The 22,989-nt window shown below is 43.5% G+C and overlaps 1 protein-coding gene across 2 annotated transcripts in view; it reads left to right on the top strand.

Annotated features, from left to right (window-relative positions):
* Nucleotides 1-22,989, top strand: part of neurl1aa (neuralized E3 ubiquitin protein ligase 1Aa) — a 102,697-nt gene that overhangs the window by 65,014 nt on the left and 14,694 nt on the right. For both annotated transcript variants that reach the window (XM_074631086.1, XM_074631087.1), the window contains exon 4: nt 17,510-18,238. In XM_074631086.1, coding sequence (XP_074487187.1) covers nt 17,510-18,238 — 729 coding nt within the window. The remainder of the gene's footprint in view (nt 1-17,509; nt 18,239-22,989) is intronic.

The raw sequence follows: 22,989 nt of genomic DNA, 5'->3' as shown, positions 1-22,989 counted from the left end.
ATCCAGAGTTATTTCCCTTCCTCCGTTCATGTTAGTGAGACCCAGACCGAGGCCGGAGCGCCAAGCCGTGACGACGGCGTGACGTTGAGACCCCCTGACCAAGTCATGTGACCGAGCGGACGCTACTCCGCCAATCATCTCGAACGCTACTACGCCAAGATCCGGGTACTATTCCAGACGTAAGTCGAGCCATTTAGGGTTCATGCGCCAATGAACAACTCTCATAGGAATGAACGGGGCCCCGCCTCTAGCGCTGTATCCAGTTCTTTTAATACATCCATGGTGAAATCGCGCCCTGTACTCATCCTCGAGCGACATCACGATCTTAAAACACACACGTAATTCAAAATGAAGAGAACTATTGACTACAAGAAATATGTAGCGGTGGCTGTTGCACTTATAGATATAGAAACGTCGATACCACCAAGACCAAGAAAGTGGATCACATCAGTCCAGTTCTGAAGTCTCTACACTGGCTGCCTGTCTCTCAGAGAATTGATTTCAAAATACTGCTGCTGGTTTACAAAGCACTAAATGGTTTAGGGCCAAAATACATTTCTGATCTTCTGCTGTGTTATGAACCATCCAGACCTCTCAGGTCATCTGGATCAGGTCTGCTTAGTGTCCCCAGAGTCAGAACTAAACATGCAGAAGCAGCATTCAGTTTTTATGCACCAAATATCTGGAACAAGCTCCCAGAAACCTGCAGGACCGCTCCAACTCTCACTTCTTTTAAAACAAAGCTTAAAACTTTCCTGTTTGCGGGTGCCTTTTATTCTGACACTGCACTATAACTTTTACTCTTTTGAGTTTTATGCAATTTTAGCTTCTATCCTAGCTTTTATTTTTACCTTGTTTTTATTTTCTAATCTTTAATGTTTTAATGTTTTTATGTTTTTATAACTGTTTTAATTATTTCTTAATGTTCTTTTGCATTTTGTCGCAATGTTCTTGAATGTTTCTGTAAAGCACTTTGAATTGCCCTGTTGTTGAAATGTGCTATACAAATAAAGCTGCCTTGCCTTGCCTTGCCTTACCACCACAGGCTCACTGAACCCCCTAGAAATGCATCTATATTTTTTTTATAAAAATGCAGAACTAATAATTTGTTGTAATGATGAATAATATCAACCTTGTTGTATCTTCTTATCGACAGAATAAGAAACCAACAAGATAAGAAGATTGTTGAATTAGATATTTTAAAAATTTTCGGCCCTTTGTTTCGTCACTACTCAGCTTATCAACCCAGTTCTTCAACATCCCTCGTTAAAGGGAAAATATCATAATGCACGTACATCTGGGTATCTGGAGTACCTACCAACCCACAAACTGTGAAATAAGACGACCCAGTCAGTTTATTGTGGGCTGCTTGGATCAGAAAACATGTGATTCAACAATGCATGGCTCCCCTTCCTATGTCACATGCAGGCTGATTAGAATATACCGCCCACAGCTGGAGAACTACCTTTGTTAAGGTGCACCATATTTTTCTCACAAGGAGGGGGGGGTCTTAGAGAGACAGGAGCTAAAACGGAGCATTTCAGACAGAAGGTGAATACAGTTACAGTATATTCAGACAGACAGGATGAGAAAAATAATGTTTTTTGAACATGAAAGCATGTCAAACATGTTCTAGTAGAAACCATAAATACAAGGATGAACCTGGAAATGAGCACGATATCCCCCCTTTAAAGTTCCCCCGGTGCCAAACCACCTCATCTGCCCTTTACAGGGGGCTGGCGGCGCTACAATTGTTAATATGAAAACATTGATTATATAGCCGCATTCATTTTTTAATGTCTTAGCGCGTGTTCAGAGCAACGCTTTGCATGTGCCTTTGTATCTTGAGATGTATCATCTGTTCAGCGTCCCCGGGCTGCTCTGAGGTCAGAGCAGAAGCAGAAGAGCGAAGGATGACCCCCGGGCGACATTAGGAACTGCTTTGATGTAGAAAGATTGAAATAGGAGCCGTATCACGTGATAATCCACCCCAAAGGATTCATCATGCAGTACGTGACAGGAACAAGGGGGTGGGGGTGGCAGGGATGATTTTGTGGTTTCACACCCCCGTGAGCATGATGACAGCAATTTATGAGTTTCCCCTCCTACCATCCAACCTGCTAATGAAGCTCAGACAGTGTATTCACAGTGACTGCATACACAAATGTAAGCGAGTGTACTTGATAGGGGTGGGGAACAAAAATCACCTATGTATCGCGATTTCTTTAATTACAATTTGGAAACGATTTTTGAATGCCAGAATCAATATATTTGCTTAATTTGAGTCTATGTGGAGGTAGAAGGAAGTTTTATTGTTATAGTCTGAGTAACTTGACGTCATATCTGTTCCGTATCCGTTAACCAAAACAAACCACAGCGAGCCGAAACGACAAAGTAGAAAACGGCGGAGGGTCAGCGTGGATACGACCTGCACCCTCACATTTTCAATCCAAAGTGGTAAACACTACACATCCAGTAAAGTATGGAAACACTTTGGGTTTCACACATTGACAGGAAAAGCAGAGCTAGACATCACGGCTAAAGCTGCATGCTAACTCTATCAAGGACAGGAAACGTTTCCGTATCGCGGTTTTATCGTAGAGCTGACCATGGATGTATAAAGAGAACAGAGCTGACGGGAGAGCTAGAGACGGACTTGGCGAAGTTAGCGGAAGCATACTCGTGTGGCTACGTCTGGTTTTCAAAATAAGGTGTTAACAAAGGAAACTGTTTATACAAAATACATATATTGAAATAAGATTGATTGGATTATATTCACCAGAAGTATAAAACATTACACGTCCCTTATAAATTAAAAAGAAAATGCCACTAATTTGTGAGGGAAATGTCTTTATTCTTGGATTTTTGGGTTGCTGGAAAAAAAATTTAATAAATAATTCCTGACAATGACTGATATGTTTGACTTCAGGACATCTCTTACTACATACATGCTGAAAGTTTTTTTTTTTTACTGTATCAATTTAGATATTTTCCAATGTAAAAAGCACTAGAAGGGTGTGATTTTGTTCCCATAGTCTAGTGATAAATAAGTTAACAAAAATTGCAATACTTTTAGAATCGCAATACTTATGTATACAAAATACATATCAAATCGGCACCCCAAGTATCGTGATAGTATCGATTCGGGAGATAGGCGTGTCATCCCAGACCTAACACTTGAACACATCCACGTTTTTATACTTCTGCCACAAAGAAAAAGGTGTCAGATGCGGTGACGTCTCTGCTTCTTAGATGCCTGAGGTATAGCAGGTGATTGACTGCACTGGCCTTGAACTGGGCAAATACAATATTGCGGCGGTTTTGGCAGAATAATCTTTGGTGCAGACTGAAGCTGTCCCCATAGTCTTGAAATCCAACAAGCCAGAAAAGGTTGTTTAATATATACCCAATATCCCGGTTCCTATAAGGTTAGCTGTCACTCCCGTATGTACACACACACACACACACACACACACATCATGCACACGGCAGAGCTTTTTACTTGACATCGGGAAAGGAGGGCTGAGTTACTGAGTAATTCCAGCTGTTGTGAAGCCAGCAGGACTCAAGATTGTATGAGTCAGTCACAGTGGAGCTTTAATCAAGAGGGGGCCCTGTGTGGGACTTCCCTGAAGGACGAGAGAATGAAGTCTGATTGCAAAGCCTTGAGGTTGCTAACACCTTTTCAAACAGGCTGATTCAGAGAAGGGGTTTGCCAATCTAGCTGTCACCTCAAAGAAGCAAAGAAGTTAATTTAGTTCGTACAAAAGACTTGAGTCCTGGAAGAGAGGCTATCTCTGTAGTCATCAGGAAAAACTGCATTTCCAGCGTGTGGTGGAAACACTGAAGAGCTTCTGACGTCTGTGATGTTATGAGAGATTGTCCCCAGGTGATGGATTGAATTACACTGACTTGCACCATCAGGAAGCAACAGCAACGTGTTTGCTGTCACTCACGATTTGCAGAGCACTGAGGGAAATTTTAGAACATGTTTATCGAATCGACCAGAAAATATGTTGCCGGTTTCACTCAAAGCTGTGTGCTCTTTCTTCAATATATCTCTCTGTATGTATATATGACAACATGATCTCCTCATTTTGCAGGACATTGATTGTAGCAGTTGTGTAAAGATGACAGATGTGGGCTATAGGTGAAAAGGAAAACTAATCCTGGAAAGCCGCAGCGCTTCAGCGAGAGTAAAACAATGTGTGAAGGCTTGATGGATGGAGGCGCGGCAGGCCCCCCCCGACTCTTTGTTTACGTCTTTCACAAGACGTGTCAGAAGAGCTAGCTTATCTCTGGCAGCGCAGTCGGCTCGCCGGGCGGGGTCTGACGTCCCGTTTGAACCTTTCACAACATGTCAGCATTGGCGAGGCTCAAGTGAAGGGATGCCATCTCTGATAGAAATGACATCCCTCTCCTTGTGTTTCTCAGCTGGTTTTGTTTGAAGAGCGTGCTTCGACACCTACTCGTGCTCAGAGGTTTCCCTTTACTGGTTTTTACAGGTGTGGGGGGAATGGGGATCAAGCACAATTTGTCTTGGTGTCAAAATAAAACGCAGGCCTTGTCGAGCAGCATTTAGCGCTGAACGTAGTACAGATATGGAATTTCAAATAGTATTTTATACATGGAGCTCCAACAGTCCCTTTACTGTACAAACCCTCTCAGACTACATTATTATGCATGACTAGCAACTCGATCAAAACCTGCTGTGGAGCATTATCGTATTAACTTATTAATGACATATGAAGTTTGGATTAACCTCTTAAACTCCCCCAGGACGCCGGCGTCCTCAGTCGACGTTGTTACTCCTTCAGAGGCTGTAGCAGGCTCAGTTTGATAGCAGATATACTGGTAATCATGTGAAACTAGAAAACCTGAGGAATCCACTGGTACCAACCATGTCATGCTAGCTTGTCGGGAAGGAGGCTAAGTAACGCTCCACAGTTTGGTGAGGGAAAACTGGCATGGCGATTTTCAAAGGGGAAATGAGTTCTATGAGTATTTCTTTTACAGACACGCCCACTTTATGATAAACACATGCAGTTTTTTGCATGCAGTATAAATGTTTTATTTTCGCCTATTCTAAAATTGTTTATTCGAATATTTCTGCATACTGGGGTCCCTAAACAGTCTTGGAATTACATAAATTGGGTATCACTGTAAAGCTGAGACTCTTGTCGATCCAATGAGTCCAACTGTATTCATGTGTGATGATGTTAGTCCCCATAGGAGACATTTCATTGTCCACTTTTTGAAACTTGACCTCACCTGTGGTGACCTCTAGGATAATCACAGCCTCGTGAAACTTTACAACCACAAACTAGAGACCTAGAGCATTCAGAGGATGGATGGTTTTCCTAGCTAGATTGACAATAAGAGGATTTCTGAGCAGTTTACACAACAGAAGTGCTCGCCATCCAAGCGCTGAAAAAAATGCAATTCTTGCAGAAATCTCCAAAATGAGTCAAAGAGAGTTTGTGATCCCAAATCACAGCATGGCTTTTTCTATGGTGTTCCTCAAGGTCTTGGTGTCTTAATGTGGTATTTTGGAGAGATTATTGATCATTTTTATCAGTTCTCAAGTGGTAAAAAAATCGAGCGTAGCGTTAGTTCATGCAGGCCATGATGTCAAGCTCTGCTCATACGCGATCAGCTGATAACAGCTGATCTTAAGCCAGCCCAATCAGCTGATGCATCAGCTGACAGATCAGCTGATTCCTCTCTATGCATTCATTGGTCAATTTCATACAGGGCACCTTATTTAAGCTGCTTCAGCCGGCCTACCGTTGCTGCTTCCTCTACAAGCCGCTCGCAACCCACCTCCACCCCACCACCTCCTTTTAATACTGTTTCTAGGGCTGGGCGGTATGGCCTAGGATAATATCGCGATATTTTAGGCTATATCGCAATATTTTCAAATATCCTCTAAGCACTTCATAAATGCTCAATTTAACCCTTTGATCCATACAATCACACCAATATTATGATCTTGTAGTCCCTGCAGTATATGTCTGCATTAAAATCTCTGTTGATATTCATTAGTGGTTCTTTGGAACAATTTTAATCTTTCATACAAAAAGGGTTGGCTTGGAAACATTACATGACAATTTGTGTTCGATGTTCGCGATGTAGTCGTTTTCTGTACCGCGCGGGGGACAAGCCGCGATACATCGACTATATTCGATGTGTCGCCCACCCCTAACTGTTTATGACTTAATCAATGTCAATTCTGTTGTCATTGATGCCGGCTCTGTTCTGCACCCTTGGGGGTCTTTGCTGCTGCTCTCCCTGCCTTTGGCTTTCCATGTGTGCACATGGAAGGGCAAGGAGGAGTGCTCTCCTTGCCTCATGCTACCACGTAGGCTCGTGGATCCACGTATGCGCGTGGATGGGCAGGGAGGTCCCAGAGCAGAGCCATACCGCCAAATATAATGTATATATTACTGCAATGTAATAGTGTCTTTGACTAAAGTGGTCCTGACTGAATAGTTAAATTTAGCACCAAATCTGTGTAACAAATGGTATCAACCCAAAAATTGCGGCAACTGATGAGACATAATAGAGCATGGGGATGACCATCATGTACTTCTGTTATAATGTTCTTAGCCCTTATACACTCTAAACGTTCAACTTTGAATAGGCACCTAACCAAAACACAGTTCTGATCTCAAATTAATCTTCAGGTTCTCAGCTTTCAGATGGTGTACACCACTTCTATGTGACATCTACTGTTGACCTGCTATCTCCTCCTAAAGACCCCCTGTACCCCCCTAAAACAGACAAAAATGGGTCTATAGCGCTTCGACCACAGGGACCAGGGTCTGGATTAAGTTCCCGGGACATTTTATGGGGCTTTTTCACCCCCAAAAAAAGACCCTGGTCGAGGGGTAGTGCTTTCTGAAAGTACCGGAACTTTTGGGGTGGAGTTTGCAGGGATGACCTCGGCTGATTGTTGAAACACACAAACAGCACCGCTGCTTCAACTCGTGTACCGCTTCATTCATAAAACAAGGAAGCACTCTGGTATCGATTAAGGACCATTTCAGGACGAGGGGAGAACATTTCTCTCTGTTTAATAACATTAAAAGTAAAGTTAGGTTCTGCTGTAGGCTTCCTGACTCATTATAAAAAGAAGACAGAAAGAAAAAGAGAGATCGTGCCGGAAGAACGGTAGAAGAGAGTGCGACGGTGCTGTCAATGAGAGAAAGAAAATTAAATTTTTGATTGTTTTACGGCCGTTACGTTTTTTTCGAGCGTGTTTTTTAGATGAAACAGTCATGTCTTGTTGCCTTTTCATACGTCAGCGGACTAATTTGTCTAATCTTCACAGTTCTTTACACCACGGTGGAAAAGCAGACAACAGAGGGCTGGAGGAACCTTTTAGTTCCTTGAAAAGTAGTTCCAGGGACTTAAAATCCCCAGGTTAAACCGAGTTGTTAAACCGGTCGGTCTGGTGTTGGCCGACATGTAAATGTGATGTTAGCCTTTGCTTTATGATAGAAGTGAGTGAGAGAGAGAGAACAGGAGTGTGCGTGAGTGAATTAGCACAACCTTCATCAGTGGTATAATTTGGTTTGCTTTTCCCTTCCCACGTCATTTGAAACTGTTTTCATTAGCCCACGGCAACACCGAGACTAATTAGCATGAAAAACTTACTGAATATCTAATGACAATTAGAAGAACTTAGCAGGGGGACGAGATGAGAGAAATGTTAAACCCAACCCTAATTATGAAAGTCCCACAGTGTTCAGAGAAACAAACACTGTTTAAATGTTACTGAATAGAAAAAGCAGGTTTTTCTCAGGATACAATACAGAGAATGTTTGAAATAAAAGACGATTTAGAAAAAGGAAATAACTTCTGAAATACTTCTCCTTTTGCACTTTTGGCTTTTGGCTCTCTCCGTACTCTACTCCGGCTCCTCTGCTCGGACCACACTGACATGAAGTCATGTGGAATGACAGAAGTCTGTTAGGGGTTATCCAGCCCAGAGAGAGACAGACCAGGGTCCCCATACTTCTGGGAGAAACCCATTACTTTCAGTGAAATGATGATTTGATTATTGCGCGCACTTGACTGGCAGTGGTGTTTGACTTGGCAGGACTCAGCCTCCCAGTTAATAGCAGCACTTGATGCTTCACTCAGAACCCTCCAACAAAAACATACAAGATGGTGTAAATCTTGACTCCTCCGTACTCATTTAGGAAACGTATCTTAGTGTTGTAAAGACCTCTCGGCATCAAGCGAAGCAAATTTAGCAACGTTGTGTTTCTTGGCTTCGGTTTGCTACGTGTAATTTATGGTGCATGTTGTTCAGAGAGCTCAAAAGGCCAAAAAGAATAAACTGCATTTGTATGATTTGGCATTTCGAATTTTAAATGACTGTACCTTGGCTGGAAACTCCGGTTCACTAAAGTCCTCTCCAAAGAAACACATCAGAAGACATTAGGAAAATAATTCCATTTTGAACTTTATCAGTAGTGAGAATATTCAGCGGATAACTTTTTAATGGGGGTAACCTCAAGGTAACCTGTCAAAGATTTATGTGGAGTTTTCTGTTTTTCGCTCGACTCTGTGCGTCTTTCCCCCCGTGCTCAAAAGAAGTTGTTTTAGTTCAAAGTGTGATGTTCAGTGAAGATCCAGCCGTTGGAAACTGCTCGGCCTCTGAAGCAGCAGCAGTGGAGAAACAACGCCATATTTACTGCTTATACGCTTATAGACTGAGTGAGGCAGAGTGACAACAGGAGTCACGTGGTGTATGAGTGTTCCTGTATTACACAGTTCAATCAAGTGGATGAGCGTCAGCATGCCTGATCACATACATGATTCAAAAATAAGGCAGCCATGTTAGTCATGCTGTGATTATCCTCCTACTGAGCAGGCAGACGATAGCGTTCCAGTTCCAGGTATTAAACAGACCCCGAGGTTAGCCAAACGTGTTTGGAAGAGAAAACGAGGCTGAACAGTAACATGATTACCCAAACCGTCTGTTGTAAACAGCCATCCCAGTTTACAGGTCGACACCCTGGTTCAGCTTTGACGTCCTGATTATTACGGACATTTTGCTCGCGCTCACTTCTGTTCTACATAAAGATATTTTTAGAATAGAGTTGCAACAATTGCAGCTATTTTGACAATCAATGAATCCTTTCGGTAATTTTTTTCAAACAAAATGCCAAATATCCTCTGGTTCCAGCTTCTCAGATGTGACAATTTTTAGATTGTTAGTCAGACAAAATAAGCTAATTGAAGACATCGCCAGGGATCCTGCCATTTTTACTTCCACCAAGGCCGAAGGCCTAGGAAGGAGGTCATGTCTTCACCGGCGTTGGTTTGTTGGTTTGTTTGTTTGTTGGTTTGTCCGTTTGGAGGATTACTCCAAAAGTCCGTGGTGGATTTTAATGAAAGTTTTTGGAGGGGTGGGGTGTGACACAATGGACAATCCATTAGATTTTGGTGGCGATCAGGATTATAATCCGGTTTAGGGTATTTTTGTCAATAACTCCGCTCAGTCCGTGCATTAACACCACAAGCTTGAAGACATGCGCAGTGTAACTGATGACGCGTTCATGACGCGTCACCCTGCCTCTTTCCTTCTGCCTACAGAGGGACAGAGAGAGTACGGCGGTGGAGGGAGGGGGGACGACGACTGTAGAGTCAGTGTTTTTTCACATTAAACTCTGTGAAATTACAGTTGAGTTGGACCAAAGCACACTTGGTGATTGTTGGAAAGAGTAACGACGACGGTTTAAGTGAGTTTTACTTTGTTTCTGTTCAGTTTGAATGAAGTTTTTTAAGATGCTCTGCTACGTACAGCTGATCTCAACATAAACACTAATACAGGTGGATGATGGGGCAAGCTAAACGGAGAAGGGGGGCAATCGTACTCGGGCACCTTGACGGAGGTCTGCGCTCTCCGAGTGCCATTATAGTTTCACTAGTTTTTTAACATTTCATAAACAAATCAATAAATGAGTCATCACATTAATTTATAATGAAAATAATTGTTAGTTGCAGCCCGAAACCAGATAATGTTTCTCAACTCTTGGCTTGTTTCTGCCCGGGGTTTCATGCAGCATTGGATTTCATTATGGCTGTGCAGCCTGGCTTTACTTTCCTATACAACAAAACTGCATTGTTAATGTTCTCCTGGACTACATTTGTATTTGGTGTATCACAAATACATTTAATTATAGTCCATGTGAGTCCACGGGAGGGGGAGGGGGTTGGGTGGATGGATGGATGGGTCAAACACAGGACTTTGACCCAGGAGGCCGCTGTTAGTGTCCCGAGTGAAACCAAAAGTCATTGTTGACTTTATACTTATTATGTAACGTCGTTAGGCTTGTTACATAACATCACGGAAGAAAGTCTGCTGAGGATTATATATTCACACTAGATACGTTGTTACAAGGCCTGTCAAAGAAAACGCCATAATAACACGTTAACGCAAATTCGTTCGCCAGCAATTACTATGATTAACGCAACTTGTGTTTTTTGGTTGGAGCGGGCTCAAGTTTTAAAGCTACAGTGATTGGTACCATTGGTACATCCCCACTTTATGATAATCACATGCAGTTTGGGGGCAAGTCATAGTCAAGTCAGCACACTGACACACTGACAGCTGTTGTTGCCTGTTGGGCTGCAGTTTGCCATGTTATGATTTGAGCATATTTTTTTATGCTAAATGCAGTACCTGTGAGGGTTTCTGGACAATATTTATCATTGTTTTGTGTTGTTAATTGATTTCCAATAATAAATATAAGCAAGCAAGCATATTTTCCAGTATTAAATACTTGACAAATCTCCCCTTACGGTTGAACAGAGAAACAATGTGCGATTAATTTGCGATTAATTAAATATTTGAATCGATTGACAGCCCTCGTTGTTTTACGATTATGATTAACACAAACCATGATTTCTTTTCTCACCTTAACCTTAACATGTTTTGTTGCCTAAACCTAACCAGTTGTTTCTGCAAGCGCGATGCGAGGCTGATATCATTTGTATTTATGAAACATATTTTTGGTTAAGAAACGTCGATATTCAACGTATCCCTGGTTTGCAGAAACTACAAAAAATGTTTGGGGTTGATTTATCGGATCTTTATCTCTGAAAAACAGCTGCCTGGTGCTGCTGTATTCAAGGTCGATGAGACCGTTGGTGAGACTGAACCAAAACAGTAAACTTGTGATTTCTTAAAACCAAAACAATGAACAGAAAGACGCTGAAATGCTCTGCGAGCTGAGGGGGAAATGCAGAGTTGTGTGTGTGTGTTTGTCACTGCGAGCATCGGCTTCTCCCATAGTCACTGGATCCGTTGTTAATATAAAAATGTGAATTAGTGCAGCTTTAAGTGTTGAACCAGTTTTCTATAAATATGAATGATAGCAGAGGGGTGGACATGCATGTGTTGAGGGTGTCAGCCTTCTCCCAGTAATAAATAATTAACCTCATATCAGCCTGCTCGAGCACAGGACTAAAACAGCTTTAATGTAAGAACCATGTGATGGAGGTTATTAGCGCTGAGGCCCTGGCATTGCTGATTGGCAGAGAAGGGGCGGCACATGCTGAATTCTGCCCGATGACCTAAGGGACAGGGCTTTTGTGACTTACCGGGCATTTTGCCTGGCTCTTTTGTTATGGCCATGTGTCGCCCCGGGAGCCTGCTGCTCTTTCCAAAAGCCCCGGGTTCAAAGCTGCCCAGCCCGATCATCAGGGGCTGGGGATTGGGCCGACGCCAGGGAATAAAGAACATCCCAAACATCTAGCACAAAGACCCCTGTGACTCCATCTCTCTTTTCTACTCCCCCCCCCCACTCCCTCTCTCTCTTAGCTGTTTTATATCTTGGTGTCTCACTCGCTTGGTCGGTCAGTTTACGTTTCTTAATCCCGGGTTGGGGTCACTGAGCTGTACGCTGTCTCTTCCTCCCTCAAAGACCTCGTGCTGTCTCCTGTTCATAGCAACAATCTCCCTGGATATCCATCTCTACCCTCTTGCCTTCTTAGCTGAGCCAAACAGTTCCCTTTACACCTTCTGTCCCTCGTCTTTCACGGCAACCTCTCCTCTTCCTCTTCCTCTCCCTTTTTCATTTTCTCTTTCTAGTTCCGGATTTCTCTCTTTTCACCTTTACCGACATCAGATGAAACCCCTCCAGAGACTATGGATAAAGATAAGCCCTGTGAGATAGATTGTGTGCGAGACGGAGTAAATCCCCCCCCCCTCACCCCCCCTCACCCCCCACCTCTACACTCTACACTGGCTCAAACCTCTCGCACGTTCCGTCTGCTCAGGCCAGCAAAGCCACTAAGCCAGCCTCTGCCTCTATCCACCTCCCCATGCACAGCATTAGCTAACCTGCTTTGCGGCTATTCCCTAATCAAAAACATTTACGGTGTGAGCCAAATGCCCAGCGCCGGGCCAAAATAGACACACTGCCATTCTCTCCCTCCCACCCCCACCCCTGCTCCGTGTATTTGCGATGGATTAGCCCAACAGGTGCTTCATTTTTTCTAATTAAAAATGCTCCAAGGAGGGAGAATAAGAGGCAATCAATCCAAATGGGTTTCAGTTTTTAAAAAGTCCAATGAAAGAGATGACCCATAACTCTCACGCTCCCCTGCATACATTAACGAATGGTTCGGCCCAACAGGTGCTACATTTGGTTTGGAATTCAATCAAAAGTGTAGAGTCAGGTGATGAATCCCCCCCACCCCCTTCCCCCTCTTCCCCGTCCCCTCCAGGCTTCCAGTGTCAGCAGCTGCATCTTCCATGGCCCCATTACAATGTCCTCCTACATGACAGAGAAGTGAACACACACACACACACACAGTGTAATGCTGCTTTCAAAGTGCAAAATTCTGGCCTCAGCCAATGGGAGAGAGCATCTGTGAGTGGTGGTTTTGAAAGGGACCAATAGGACAAAGGGATTGTATCAGCTAAAAAACGCAGGTGCAGCATGGTTAGCGGGCAGCAGCTGGTGAGGTCACAAACGGATATGGACACATGAGTGCACACACACACACATGCTTTTTTTCGAATGCACGGTAAATGTTCTCCAGTCCTTTTTATTCCTCTTTCTGCCCCTCCACGCTATAACAACAAGCCTTAGGAGCGCATACAGCGCCTCCATCTCACCAGCCTTTGATGAATAAAGAAGCAAAAAAAGAAGAATACACGGCGCACAAGCCAATGTGGGTTTGAAATGACTACTCTTTGAAAAGTGAGCAAGGAAGAGGAAAAAGGGAGAGGATTTTAAAAAGGAACATAAACCCTCGGAGAAGCTTTTTTTGAAAACAGCTGATAAAAGAGTTTGTTTTTTTAAAGGAATCAATTTACTGTGTGTACGAGTTTGTGTTCACACACTCTGCGTTTGAGTTAGAGTCGGAGTGACACGCACAGAGAGAGCGAGATGATTCGCGCCTGTTTGGAAGCCGGAGCTCGGCCGACTCCTTTCAACATAAATCCGGCATTGTCACAGGCAGCACTTCCCCTCCCCTCCCTGGCTTTACCTCTCCTCTCTGTTCTCTCTCCCATCTCGTTGTTATCCCCCCCTGAGACATGTCATCATCCTCTCAGCAGCTCCAGTCCTCCCGTGTGTCCCGGAGGTCTCGCAACAAAGTCTGTCCCATCGTAATCCAATTTAGGATAGAGTGATGGGCGGCAGAGAAATGGCCGGTTCTGGAAGACGCACACACATACAATTGATGTCACTCAAATCCCCCAATAACTCGGAGCGAAGTGGGCCGCCGAGGGCTCGGCAACGGATTTGTGGTTGAGCGGTTAGTACGCCGGCTCCTCTGTCTATAGCCAAAAGGAGAGGCCTTCCCTAATCATCAGAGAGCGCGAGCCACATTAAGGCTTCTCTACTTCATTAAAGGCCTCCCTTCAGCGAATGGCTCTCTGTCTGAAGAAATGGCATAAAGTCAGGGAAATAGCAGATTGAGCTGTTCAATTACAACTTTAACAGCCATACGTCGTCCGGCTCTGTTCATTCCCACAGCACCGTCCTCTTAGTTCTTCCGCGGTTTCTCGTTGAAGCCGAGAGTCCATCAGGGGATTGATAGTAGACGAAATCCGAGCGGGCATGCTAGTCATCTCCAGCTAGCCTCTGGGACGCACAGTTAACTGCTGCACACTCTGAGCAGAGAGGTGTTTAATGGTTGATTAGCAGTCTCTGGGAGCTGCCCCTGTGCGCTAAAGGCACTGTCCTCTCCATTTTATGTCTCTCTGAAAAATCAATTAGCACAATTACAAGGCCTTAGTCCCATTAAACATGAATCACAGAGCGTCGTGCTCTGGGTTAGGAGCTAGCATTAATTGAGGGGCTGACATGACTTTGAGGGAGCAGCGATACCGTCTCAGCTTCACAGTGTATACACGGGGCTCATCAGACAGCATGTCAGTGATGATGCAGAAAATCAGACACGTCACTGGATAGGGGATCAAACGCAGAGGAGATCACTGTCATCTCCAGTTCGGTTTAACACTTTCGTAGCATGACACTCGATGTCAGCCTCTGGCTTTGTCGGTTAAAGGACGTATACTCTTACGTTAACTTCAAAGTTGTTGGGTTGGATCATTCTGGAATGATTACGGCTGGGTATTTAAAATGAATACTGAAATTGAAATGTGTAACTCATCCAAAAGTGACCCGGAATCCAAATGTAACAGAATCTTTTAAGCTCGATGATTGGATGCTGTGCTGAAACGCACCTTGGGAGTCTCTTCGCAAGCTTGTAGCGTTGAGTTTTTCATCAAAGAATCAGATATTTTTCTGGTGCCGTTGCTCATGTTTTATTTCATTTTGATTTTTTTTTTTTTGTTATCCATGCATTAACCTCTGAGACCCAGAGGGGCGGAGAGGGGGTCTTTTTTTTAGGGGCGGAAAGGGGGTCTTTAGGGGGAGATAGCAGGTCAGCAGTAGATGTACATCATCTGAAAGCTGGGAACCTGAAGATTAATTTGAGATGCAGCTCAGCACTGTTTGTCAAGTTCTTCTAGTCATCAATAAGAAATAAAAATGAATAAATGAATTATTGTGAAAGTGTAAAGGGGCTAAGAACATTATGATGTAAGTTTGTGATCGCCATTTCCATGCTCACTTTTGCCTCATAAGTTGTTGCAGCAATTTTGGGTTTGATACCATTTGTGACACAGATTTGGTGCTAAATTTAATCATTTATTACCACTCGAAAAAATACCACATTAAGACACCGAGACTGTAAACTGCTCAGAAACCCCCGTATTGTCAATCTACCTGGGAAAGCCATCCATCCTCTGAATGCTCAAGGTCTCTAGTTTGGGGCTGTAAAGTTTCATGAGGCTGTGATTATCCTAGAGATCACCATAGGTCATTTTATACAGTGAGGTCAAGTTTAAGAAAACATTTACACAATAAAATGAAATGTCTCCTATGGGGACTAACATCATCACACATGGAAACAGTTGGGCTCATTGGATCCACAAGAGTCTCAGCTTTACAGTGGTACCACATTTATGTAATTCCAAGACTGTTTAGGGACCCCAGTATGCAGAAATATTAAAATAAACAATTTTAGAATAGGCGAAAATAACACATTTATACTGCATTCAAAAACTACATGTGATCATAAAGTCATAATGTGGGCATGTCTGTAAAGGGGAGACTTGTGGGTAACCAAAAAACCCATTTTCATTCACATATCTTGAAGTCAGAGGTCAAGGGACACCTTTGAAAATGGCCATGACAGTTTTTTCTCGCCAGCTTACTCAGCCCCCTTCCCAACAAGCTAGTATGACATGGTTGGTACCAATGAATACCTTAGGTTTTTCTAGTTTTTACCACTTGCTGTAATTAATTAGCAACAAAATCAAGTTAAAACTAACCGAGGCTTTCACACTGAGATTTGAGGCACTGAATATTCACTGTCACAGTGTGGAAAATGGCTAAATGATGCCGGTGACAGTGACTAGCATGGCTAGCTAACGTTAGCTTGAGTGGGAGGCTGCTGCAGTAATACAGTCATACATTAACGTTAAAGCAGCATCAGACTGTCGTCTCCAACTAAATCTCAGCCTATAGATCAAACAGTTGGTTATTTACAGACAACACTGTCTAACCTGATTCAATCAGATCGATGTCTGAATAAACAATATCCGTCCACTGTGTTGGACGGGGGAAGACTAAAGGGACATGGCGGAGATCAACCTTCAATCATTAAGGTATTGCGAACGCCCAGGTTCAGGCAAGATCGCAAAATAATTATTAGACATGTGTATAAAACAAAGGTTTTAGATTAAATACATACGAACTTGTCAAAATTACAATCCAAACACAGGTCAGATTGCATCGAAGTCTGTGGGATCTTCGGTTTTCTTTACCCCCAAAACGGGGCGCGGCCTTTACTTTTTGCGAAGCACCCGTATGTGCCGGTCTGATGTAAGAACACAACTCTGGTATTTGAGACTGAGAACTTTATCTGGAGTCAGGCTCTCAGGTCCTGGTCAGATAGAGGGGCCCAGAGCTGACCAGGCCTCGAAAGACTCTGCAGAGACAGTCAGCGGCTGGTTGCTGTCTTTCATCCTCCAACCCCCCCTCCCAGTCTCCCCTTATTTGTCTCAATTGCTCTGCCCCACCTCTTGCTTTGACTGAGGAGGGTCTCTCAGTATCTTCAAAACCTCCTGTCTGGGGGGGAGAAGAGGTCATCGTCTCTTTCTTCTCTGTCTGTCTGTCAGTCCTACAAATACACATGTGCATACATCCCACACAAACCCAGACGGCCCACTCCCACCCACCCAAACTCAGAGTAAGCGAGGTCTCTCTCAGGACGGCAGGCTAATTTTACCGCTGCCACCAGGCCCAGAGGGAGGGGGGGAGAGAGGTGTTATTTAGACTGTAAGCAACCTGAGGGCAGCTTATCAGAGTCATTTGTGCGTGTATTTGTGTGCATGTGATCCCTACTCTTGCTATTAGAGACATGCGTTGGCTGATATTAATGGCTCACTGTAGAGTGATAGCGTACTATGGATTGCAAGGAATGCAACCAACACACACCCGTGCGCTCACACACACAAACACAAACACGCACATGTATTACATTTTGTTTCAGGAAAGTAATTTGTTCTTAGCTAGTTGACACCATACAGCATTTTCTCGTCTAGAAGTACTGTAGATGATTCAGCTCTGTGCAGATGCAGGAGCGACCGACTACTTTAATTTCTTTATCTTTAAACACACTTCCTGACACTCTCATTTTCGGCAGCGCTGAGTAATTAGAGCTACCCTACATTGCATTCAACTGAAGTTAAATTGCTCCCTCTATTTTATCATTATCTTGTTGTCAGACTTGCTGCAGATTCAGCTCTTCTTAGAACTGTATACTCACAATTGGGATTCAGCTGACTGCAAACTTCACCGCCACAGGCCTCGAGCAAATTGCTAATCAAAGCAGAACACAGTAAGACCGCTATTAACCGCCGTCCTCTCTCTCCGTCTCAATCCCACTTCCTCTCTTCTCTCTCCAGACAGTGAGATTGTTCCTCCCGACTGCCTACGCCCACGCTCCTTCACCACAGTGCGCTCCTCCTCTCTCCGGCGCGAAGCCGACGACTCCCGTCTGTCCGTCAGCCTGTGTGACCTCAACCTGCAGCAGGAGGACGGACGCAACGGCCACAACCACTCCCACCGCCACACCCTCCACCTGGCCTCGGCCTCCTCGTCCTCCACCTGCCCCATACCCCAGAACTCCCTCAACTCCCAGCAGTCCTCCCTGCTGCCATCCGCCCTGGAGAGCGACCTCCACTTCCACCAGCTGCGCGGCGCCCACATCAAGACGCTGGACGAGCAGACGGTGGCGCGATCCGAGCACGCGCGAGATGAACGCACCCTCGTCTTCACCAATCGGCCCCTGCGCACCGGAGAGACCGTCTTCATCAAAGTCACAAAGTCCAGCCCGTCTCGCTCGGGCTCGTTGTCCTACGGCGTGACGTCCTGCGACCCAGCAGTGCTGCGCCCCAGCGACTTGCCCTACAATCCAGAGGCTCTGGTGGACAGGAAGGAGTTTTGGGCGGTGTGTCGGGTGCCGACGCCTCTCCAAAGCAGCGACATCCTGGGATTCTTGGTCAACCAGGAAGGGGAGGTCATCCTCAGCCACAACGGCACCAATGTGGGCATGCAAGTGTGTGTGGACAACTCCCGCCCACTCTGGATGTTCTTTGGTCTCCATGGGGCTGTGACTCAGCTGAGGATTCTGGGTAAGTAAGCACCACATGAAGTCACATAAGATACTAGGGGGTTAGACAAAAATAATATGAAACGCGTTTGAAAGAGGACTTGCCAGGGTACTCATGTGATTTATATTGCACTTCCATATAGTTGGTGACTTGTGGGAGACTGAAAGGAATGGTCCAAATCAAGAGGCTGAGATATCCTGACATTTAGTCCCTTACATAGGTAAAAAGAAATACTGGATCCTACATAATACAACCAACCAATAGCTTCTGTTTCGGCCAGGCTAATACTGTATATTGGTTATTGCAGATACAGTATATGATTAGAATAATAAGTAACAAAAATTGCAGTACAGAAAGGCCAAACTAGGTTTAAGGTAGTGCTGTACCGAATGTCTTTTTTTTGTGATCAAATTCCTTTTGTCATTTTTTTTTTACATTTGAAGCTTCTATTGAGGTTTTCGAATGGAGCTTTGAATGTCTATCGCCATATTTTATGATGTCATCATCCTAAAAAAAAATTATTTTGTGTTATTGTGGTTATTTGCTTCTGGACCGCCCAGTTAATAAAGGGTGCATCCTCCCTTTGTGGGCAGTAAGCAGGAGAGCAAACCGTTTTTTTTTTACTGCAGTGAAAATGCTGTTTTTGAAAGGCTGAACGCCAGCAAATATGAATTGAAATAAAATATTTCGTTAGATAAAAACATGTCATGAATTTTGAAAATTATTACATCTATATTTTTTTTCAATACATTTACACTTTTGGACTTTGCAACACTCTGTAATGCGGGTCAGTGTTTTTTAATACCCTCATCCAGCCGACCCGTCTGCACCACCCAACCCACAAAAATATGTTTATAATGCTTATAAATGCTAAATGGGCGTTGACGTAAAGTGTTAATTGTAAGTTTCCAAGCAACATAAGATAGCAAACAGAGACCAAGATGACAAAAAAAAAGTTTTGTCAGTTGGAAGACTCAAACAACTACAAATATGTGATACAGATTAAGTACACTGAAAACTTGTGTTAACATTATTTTATCTACCTCCTGTAAGTGTCCTAAAGGGAGTAATGAGGTCATTTTTTTGTTCTCTGGCTGCATGCTTTATCTTGTGAATAATCCCACTTGAAAGAGTAATTTATGGTGTAAGTAACCATCCTCTCAGCCCAGCAATGTGTCCCGGGTCAGGAACTTACAGATCAGGATATTGATCTTCATTTGGCTGGTTCTCACCGCTGGTGAGACCTCTGAGCTCTGTGCTTAATTCACTCCCTCCCTGGGGTTGAAACCTATTTGTGCTAAGTGTTGATCGCTCTGACAGTATGCCAATTGAGGCAAACAACGTCTCCCCGTTTGGAAGTTACAGCCACGGTCATGGCCAGCACCAGGGGGGGTCAAGAGTTTTGAGGGAGAGCTCTTTGTTACTTTTGTCACAATATTTACAGCAGGTGTCTGGAGACAGGAAGCATCGACACACATCGATAGGATTAGCGAGAAAAGTGGATGCTCTGTCACGACCTGGGAAGATGAAAAACAGGAAGCGAGCTAACAGAGGTGGAGAGAGAGGCTGCGGGAGGGAGGGCTGTGACCTGCACACAGCAGGGACAACAAGATGTCTCAGCGGGTGGACACTTTGCCTGTCAGTGGTGTGCCGTGACACTTCATTTCGCTCTGCCAAACATATTGCCTTCCCACGAGGTGCAGGCAGCTGGGAAGACAAGCTCTGCAACATGCTATCTTTATGAATACCATTCTGATTGGCATTTGCTCCCAAAGGAAGTCGGCGAAATCCTACTTAAACGACACCGCCACACAAATTGACACGTCTCGTATGCATATGTCAATTTGTGTAAAATCAACAAGTTATTATTGTACATATTCACCCACTGATAGCAAAGAGTTGACAGTAACGACATCTTTTTCAGCTGTATAATGTAAAGTGCGGCGTGCAGCAGTGGATGCTGTCTTCTGTTAATGCAGCTCTTAAAAAGGCACAAAACAGCACCGACCTTTCAAAGGTGTCACAAGTGTTGGTCTGTGGAGGAAGAGGCATCTATAAATATATCCTGCGATTCTTCAGTGACAGCAGCGGAAAAGGAAGCGGAGGTTAAAAGAGGTTAGAGAGGAACAACCTTAACTTTGACTAGACATGCAAGAGAGAGAGAGAGACAGTGAAGATGAGGCTTAAACCTGTCTCTTGTCAAAAGTCTTGAAACATAATGTGAAAGGATTTTAAAGTCTAGGGTAGGGATATCACGAGAACCAAAAAAATGAAAACGTGCCGGTACTTGTTTTTCTACAGTATCGCAGGTACCTCCAATATTGTGTTCCTGCAATAGAGGAAGCTGCAGTTTCAAGGCTCAAGACTAACGGCATCCCGGGGACAATCCCTGATAATGTGACGTTGTGAACAACAAATACGTGTTGAAATCGGCAGGAGGAGAGCTAGTAATGTTAGCTGTTAGCAATCGGTGGGCAGCACAGTCCTGCTTGGCTGAATAACGGAGCTAACAGCTAACGTACATAGGTTGCATTGAGTTACTTTATGATGGGTTTATAGCACAGGACGGGACACCCATGTCTGTGTACCAACTTAATAATAGAGTGCTCCAGGGATGACATATTTTTGTAGGCCAACCAGGAAGTCAGCATCGCCCTGGTTACCTTGAAATAAAAGCCAATGGGATTTTTCCATTGGGTTTTGGATTATTGCAGAAAATAAGCTCCGCGGCAAACAAACGTTTATGAACACCACTTTTATGAGTTTTGAAAAGTAAATGCAATCGGCAGAAATAAAAAGCTAACGTTAAGCTATAAACAAACTCAACGGTCGCATGACAGCGAGTGTACACAACAAGGCTGTAAAGGCGGACGAGACGGCGTGATGACGTTTAGTAGTCTCATTTAGCCTCTTGTTAGCAACCACCTTTTTTAAGACACGTAAAGGCAAAATTCACAAGTGGGATATTTATTGATGTATTTTATGTCGTAGAACAAAACGTTAAAATTTCTTAAGCTTGTGTTGACCACAGACCTTATTTCAGGCATCTAACTAAAAATCATTAAAAAAAAATGGAAAACCGGGAACCAGAAGTGCTAAAATGATAATTAATTTCCGGGTATTAGGACTCATTCCTGTAGCACTCTATTAAGAACGGACAAACCAAACACTGGCTCGAGGCCATTCACATTTTTTGTGTCGGCCAACGTAGTTCTCCTACACACTTGGCACACGGGAGAAGTTTCAATTGGTTGCAATCTGCAACCTCACCGCTACATGCCGCCAAATCTTACACACTGCACCTTTAAAAACTGGGGGGAAAAAATTGATTAGTGTAGCTTTAAGCAGTTGGATTATGTTAATAATGAGCATTTAAAGTCAGGTAATCACAGTTGATCATAAACGTTCCCTTCACATACTATACAAGTAGTCATGTGATCCATTGTTGTGAAAAGGTTGCCTTTCTCTCTTTCCAGTCCCGACATTAAAGGTCCCATATTGTAAAAAGTACGATTTTCATATATTTATATTAAAGCAGGTTTTAGTGCTACATAAATACTGTGAAAGTATTGAAATGCTCAATATACAGAAACAATACCTGTATTCACCCTCTGTCTGAAACGCTCCGTTTTAGTACATTTCAATGGAATTGCAACATAATTGCGTTGCTAGGCAACAGCTTGGGTCCATGTTTACTTCCTGTTAGCTGATGTCATTCACATACACTGCAACAGGAAATAAACTGGGACACATTTAGAATGTTTACATTTAAAACCGTGTAATGGTCTAAATATTGTATATTTGTGACATCACAAATAGACAGAAATCCTGACGGCTTGTTTCAAAGCTCAGTTTCTGAATACGGGCTGTGTTTATTTCTCTGTGGATTAAGCGTTTAAATACTTTCACAGTATTTATATAGAACTTAAACCTGCTTTATAATATAAAAGCCATGAAAATATTACTTTTTACAATATGGGACCTTTAAGCTTTATTGAAATTGTTAATAAATGCCACTTTTTTTGCACTACTCCTGTTTATCGACCTGGTTCATCAACATCCCCTTTTAAAGTTTTCCGGTGCCAAACCACCTCATCTATTCTTAATATGGGGGTGGCATCGCTACAATCAGAAATCAAGCTTTTGATGTGTTTCGATCTCTTCTTTACCCTCAAAGGAGCAAACGTATACCTTCTTTTCAACTGCAAAAAAAAGCTAAATGTCCTGATGGCAGAGTAAGCCCTTTTGCTAGATACTGTGTTATCACACAGAGAGATCACCTACTTTACTGTTAAATTACATTTTGGCTTTGCAACTGTGCATATCAGAACACCTGTTTTTTTTTTTCCTGTATACATTTCTACCCATCGTTACTGAAACCAGAGAGCCTTGGCAGCACAACAAAACAGGAATAGCAGAACAATGAAACCGGTCGCAGGCACATCTCCTTATCAGAGCAGATCTTGGAATTCCCACCGAGGTGTGAATCATCTTCGCTTCCTAGCTGCTTTGAATTAGGAAGCGTCTCTTATCTCGCTCTAGCAGGTCTTGATCTATCGCTTTATGTTGACTTGAGAGCAATTTAGCTTTCAGTGAAGCTGAATTGGACCCATGCCTTCCACTTGGAGTGAGGGATGTTAAACTTGAAAGCTCGGCTCTCCCAGTGGGCTTCTGCTTTCAGGACGGCAAGATAAAGCAGTCATCACAGAGGCCTCTCACTTCAAACAAAGCATGAAGTAATGGACCTTTCTAATAGGAACATACTCAAACAG

Source organism: Sebastes fasciatus, chromosome 3 (genome assembly GCF_043250625.1).
Source record: "Sebastes fasciatus isolate fSebFas1 chromosome 3, fSebFas1.pri, whole genome shotgun sequence".
NCBI classification, from domain to species: Eukaryota; Metazoa; Chordata; class Actinopteri; order Perciformes; family Sebastidae; genus Sebastes; species Sebastes fasciatus.
This window is presented reverse-complemented; position numbering and strand designations above follow the sequence as displayed.